This window comes from Lactuca sativa, chromosome 3 (genome assembly GCF_002870075.4).
Source record: "Lactuca sativa cultivar Salinas chromosome 3, Lsat_Salinas_v11, whole genome shotgun sequence".
In the NCBI taxonomy this organism is placed as follows: domain Eukaryota; kingdom Viridiplantae; phylum Streptophyta; class Magnoliopsida; order Asterales; family Asteraceae; genus Lactuca; species Lactuca sativa.
Genome location: NC_056625.2, coordinates 208,043,369 through 208,049,389, shown reverse-complemented (window position 1 = coordinate 208,049,389; position 6,021 = coordinate 208,043,369). Strand labels below are relative to the sequence as shown.

The 6,021-nt window shown below is 30.5% G+C and overlaps 2 protein-coding genes across 2 annotated transcripts; both read right to left on the bottom strand.

The window, feature by feature from the left end:
* Positions 1-374: 374 nt before the first annotated feature.
* LOC111877554 (uncharacterized) lies at positions 375-992 on the bottom strand. The gene has a single exon (XM_023874068.1). The coding sequence runs from the start codon at positions 990-992 to the stop codon at positions 375-377; it is 618 nt and encodes a 205-aa protein (XP_023729836.1).
* A 3,520-nt stretch (positions 993-4,512) lies between these two features.
* Positions 4,513-5,734, bottom strand: LOC111877553 (uncharacterized mitochondrial protein AtMg00810-like). Its single transcript, XM_023874066.1, has 2 exons — positions 5,655-5,734; positions 4,513-5,233 (listed from the first exon to the last, which is right to left on the bottom strand). The coding sequence occupies exons 1-2, from the start codon at positions 5,732-5,734 to the stop codon at positions 4,513-4,515; spliced, it is 801 nt and encodes a 266-aa protein (XP_023729834.1).
* Positions 5,735-6,021: the final 287 nt, after the last annotated feature.

Here is a 6,021-nt window from a genome sequence, read left to right as displayed (position 1 = left end):
TTGGGCATTCATCCAAGTTGGCTTATTGGGCCAGCTATCAACACATATCATCTCATTTCATTTTTTTTATTTTGATTCATTTGTTGTATATGTTCTGTAAACAATAATAAAATTGCTACACTAATAGTTAGTTATCTAAAAAGGAAACAAAAATATCTAAAAGTTGTTGAATATAGATCGAAAGAAAAGATAAAATCAAAAGGACGATGTAAATAGTCTTAAAAACTTTTGAATCAGCCATCAATCTACAAATTTAGAGAACAATCCTTTTTGCTAATAACATTATTCTTATGGGGAACTTATTCATGAGAATGAAATCAAGGCAAATGACAACCACTGACCCATTGGAATTCATCACTGTGCGCGTTTCATGCTTAATAACCAACATCTGGTGGAGGTTTCCTCTTCAGCTTGGAATCAAGACCTGGCTCTACCATTCCAATAAACCCTGTCTGCATTTTGTTGCTGGTGGTGTAATCTACACCCACAAGACATCCCAACTCAAACTTATGCCTCTTCGTTCCAACCTTTTTGTACCTAAACGAACCCACTAAATCTACTCGAAAAACTATCATATTCGTCCCTTGCAACACTGTGGGGAATCCATTTGTTTCCACTTTGCCTCGCACGTGTCTAGCCTTCCCATTACCTTGATAAAAGCTATCCAGCTTGTAGTCTGCCAAAATGGCAAGTGTGGATACATTTGGGAAGTAAGAAAATGTGATATTTATTTGATCCGGGTAATGAAGACCTATTGCTTTGTTTTCGTTCTTTAGCTTGAGATCGAAGTGGATAGCCAAGTTTGTGGGAGAATTATCATTTGATCTGGTCATGTTCAAGATTTGATTATGGAATAGATTAACTGAAAACGAGGGAGTAGATGGCCATGCGAATAGATTTACTAGGACAGGCATTAGAACAAAGAGACCCAAGGAAAGAGATATCACAATAAAACAAGCAATAACAGTGCCATAGTTCACACTGCATGCCATAAAATTGTCGAAAGTGATCAAATAGGATATGATCTTTTCACCTTTTTTTGTCAAATAAAAAGGAAATGGGATTGTATACTGGTATGGAGATGATCGTTAAAGATATTTATAGGCGAAGAAAGTGGAACCGTGGGTATTACTTGGTGTTTTTGTCTGGTTGGCAAATTCAAAGATTGAATTTCTGGAACTTTTCTTTTCAAGAACCCTTAAATAACTAACCATATTTTATGTATAGGAATCTAAAAGTCGCAAAGAAGACTTAACCTATGTTTCTTGGAAATTCAAGGAGTTTTTTTTGATAATGGTGTCGTTATCTAGTAAGTTTACAAAAATGAGGATGCTAGAATACTATTTCCAAAAATGGTGTGGTGGACCCACCATTAGTTTCATTTGTGTCGCTATCAGTTTTAGGTTTAACCCTTTCAACTAATAATATGTTACCTTTATTTCCTTTATATTAAACTAGGCGAATGCCCGTGCGTTGCGCAGACGTAATTATATAGTTGAAATCTTTACAAATATATGTTTTTTAAATATAACAATAGCGTTATTGTTAAATTTGATATAATAATCTTTATACTAAATTGATATAATATATTGATTATTTTGAATTATATGATAATATATATACATCTATCATAACTTCATAATCTCAATCGTTTGAAAGACTTCTACCCGTGACTTACACATGAATAAAATTAAATATAATATATAGTTTAATGTTTTTTATAGTTGTTATTGTCAATTAATTTTTTAAATTTTATTTGCTTAATATTTGAATTTCTAACATTATAATTATTTAAAACATCAAACATTATTTTTTTTTTATTTTAAAGGTAAGAATATATAATCATTTATATAGAGTTATTTTTAACTATTGTTATTGAAAGTTATTTTAAAATACTTATTTGGAAAACTTTTAAGAATTATAAATATATATATAGGAAATATTTCAGTTAATCTGATATTACAATTTAGTTTTTGCATTTATGAATACAATGTATCACTATTAACTATTTACAAAATATTCTTTGGTTATTCAAGTGGAATTGAAATTTATATTTAACTTAACATTGTAATGCGCAGAAACACCTGTATAGCTGAAGTTTTTATAAAAATATGTTTTTTTTAATATAACAATAACGTTGTTGTTAAATTTGATATAATAGTTTGTATACTAAATTCAAATAATATATTGATTATTTTGAATTATATGATAATATATACATCTATTATAACTTCATAATCTCAATCGTTTGAATGGATTCTACTTGTGAGTTACACATTAATAAAATTAAATTTAATATATGGTTTAATGTTATTTATATTTGTTATTATTGTTAACAAATTTTTTAAAATTGATTTGCTTAATGTTTTAAATTCCATCATTATAATTATTTAAAACATCAAACATTATTTTTTTATTTTAAATATAACAATATAATCATTGATATAGAGTTATTTTTAACTATTGTTATTATAAGTTATTTTTAGTTATTCATTTGAGAACTTTTAACCATTATAAAAATATGTTTAGTAATATTTTAGTGAAATTGAGATTGCAATTTAGTTTTAACATTTATCACTACAAATTATCACTTTTAACTATTTATAAAATATTTTTTTGATTTTTAAATGGAACTGAAATTTATATTTATGTTGACATTGTAATGTTATATTTTAGTTAACAATTTAAGCATTTTATCCAAAATGTTCAAGGGTTGTAGCTTTAAACTGATAATGGTTTACATATAACAACATATTAAATCTAATAAATTAAGTATAATATGTTAAAAGTTAAAGACATAACTTTGTAAGTAGAAGTAAATATATTATTTAAAAATTAAAATTTAGTTGACTTATGATTACACTTTAGGTTTCATATTTATTTAACCTTATTAACCAACTTATAATCATTATTAGAAAGACACTACAATTTATCACTTTTAACTATTTACAATATATTAGTTGGGTTGTTTAAGTTAACCTAAACTTTATATTTAAGTTGACCCTATAATGTCATTTTTAAATTAATAATTTAAGTGTTTTATACAAACTGTTCTAGAATTATATCTTTAAAATGATAATGATTTACATCCAACAATAAAATAAAACTAATAAATTAAGTATAATATGTTAAAAGTTAAACAACATAACTTTATAAGTAGAAGTAATGATATTATTTTAATATTGAAATTTAGCTTATATATGACTACACTTTAGATATGATATTTGTTTAACTTAATTAACAAAATTATAAATATTATTAGAGAGAAATTGAAAAGTTATGGGGGTTTCAAATGAATGTGATGAAAGGAAAAAATACATGGGAGTTTCAAATGAATATAGTGAAAGGAAAAATGCTTCCTTTATAAGTATATAATGATTACATATTTTGTTGGTATCCTTTATATAAACAATATTATTTATATCTTTATTATAATTTTATATTTAACTTTTATCTAAAATGTATGGAGTTAATGTTTATATATAAACTAGTTTATAATCCGTAAGAACCATGGTTATAAAATTAATTAAAATTTTATAATAAAAGTTTATAATTATTAATCACTTATTTTAAATAATTCATTTTAAATAAATTATTAATAAATAGAGATATCAAAATTTAAAAATTATTGTAACTTCAAATTTAACATATAATTAGAAAATGTAAATTTGAATTTTGAAATGAGTTGCCTAATATATCTACATGACATAATATTACTAAGGAGTTGTATTAGAGTGACACTTGGCAAAAAGAGATTAAAACTATTCATTTATTAGAATAAGGATTAATAAACCATAACATTAAAGAATCTAGGAATGAACATTTGGACCGGGGAACCGGCCGGAAACGGTACCGGAACCGGATAGAACGATCGGGCTAGGACCGGGACGACATTCTTGTGGATTTTTGGAACTGGAAATTGGTAGGAACCGGTCCAAAACCGGGAACCGAACCGGACCGGCTTAAATATAACCCATGTCTGTTGAACTTCCAATAGTTCTTGGAGGCCTAAAAAAACCGATCGGGCCATAGTACAAGACAAAAAAAAACATGGATTGCATAAACTAAAAATATCTCACTGTAACAATAGAAAATTTTGTATTGATATTAACATAACAATATATAGAGGGGATTATAACAATTACTCCTATGATAAAGGAGATGAACTAACATACAAATAAATACAATAAATACTAGAAATTATCCTCTAATACCCCCCTTCAATCGAAAAGGTGGCGGTCCAAGACGAAGCATTGCACGGAATTTCTCAAAGAGTGCACGCGAAAGACTTTTTGTGAAGATATATGTCACTTGAAGATTGGTTGGGACAAACTTTGTGTATAATTTACCTGAGCTAACAAGCTCCCGAATAAAGTGATAATCAAAGTCAATATGTTTTACATGCTTGTGTGAGATTGGGTTCCGAGTCATAAATAGGGCACTTTTGTTATCATAGAGAAGCATAGGACGGTCCAGTGATAAAGCATGCAACTCTCAAAGTAAATGGGTGATCTAAACAATTTCTGCAGCCGTGTTTTCCATTGCCCTATACTCGGATTCACAACTGGACCTGGAGACCGTTGGTTGTTTCTTGGCACTCCAGGAAACAAGATTTCCACCAAAAACCACTGAATAACCATAAGTAGAGTGATGTGTTTCAAGACAGCAAGCCCAATTAATATCAGAGTAACCGACGACAGAAGCTTTGTGAGGACGACTATAAGTTAGACCAAAGGAAATGGTGCCTTTAACATACTGAAGTATTCTCTTAACAGCTTGGAAATGATCGATGGTTGGAGCATGAAGGAACTGAGAGACTTGATTAATGGCATAAGATAAGTCTAGTCTAGTTATGGTTAAGTAATGAAGGGCTCCAACTAACGACATATAAAGTGTAGGATCAGAATAGGGCAGGTCATCCACTGTAAAGGATTTATGTGGAGCCAAAGGTGTACTGACAGGTTTGGAGTCCAAAAGCTCAGCCCGCATGAAAATATCACGAGCATATTTGGTCTGTGATAAGAAGAGACCGTTGTCCGTGTAGGCAGCTTCAAGGCCAAGGAAGTAATTTAGTTCCCCAAGGTATTTTATGGAAAATTCGTGATTGAGATGAGAGATAAAGGTGGAAATGGCAGATTCATTGTTTCTCGTAAGAATGAGATCATCGACATAAACCAGTAGGTAAATAATGCATGAGTCTTTGAGAAAAATAAAGAGAGAAGTGTCTGCACGGCTGCATATAAAACCATAATAAATAAGAAAGGCGCTTAAGCGTTGAAACCATGCACATGGTGTCTGCTTTAATCCATATAATGCCTTGGATAATTTGCACACATGATTTGGGAACTAAGGGTTGATGAATCTTGGAGGTTGTTCCATGAGACCATCTCAGTTAAGTTACAATTTAAGAATGCATTTTTGACATCTAGTTGATGCAACTTCTAATTATTCAAGACGGAAATTATAATGACAATTCGCACTGTGGATGCTTTGACAACCGGACAAAATGTGAGAGAGTAGTCGAGACTCGGGATTTGAGTATATCCTTGGGCAACTAATCTACCTTTGTAGCGTCTAATGGTTCTGTCTGAGTGCTATTTGATGCGATAGACCTATTTGGACCCTACAATGTTGGTAAGACCAGGAAGTGGTACTAAGGTCCACATGTTGTTTTGTTGCAAGACTCAAATTCTTCGTTCATGGCAGCCATCCATGTTGGATCTTTGGCTGCCATTTTAAAACTTTTGGCTTCATTGTCGATACTAATGCAACATGAAGACAATTAGCGAGGGAAGCTAGATCAACTTGATGTTTTGGTCGAAAAATATCAGCCTTGGACCTGGTAATCATTGGATGACTTAATACAAAAGATTCAGGTGATGACATAGGCGACGATGTGCTTGGAACCGGATGATCAGATGAAACAGGAGCCTATTCAGCAGGGGCTGTAGTAGACGAAATAGATGGAGAAGGATAAGTTGCATTTGTATGGACCTGTTCAAGTAAAAGAGTGGTAGGTGG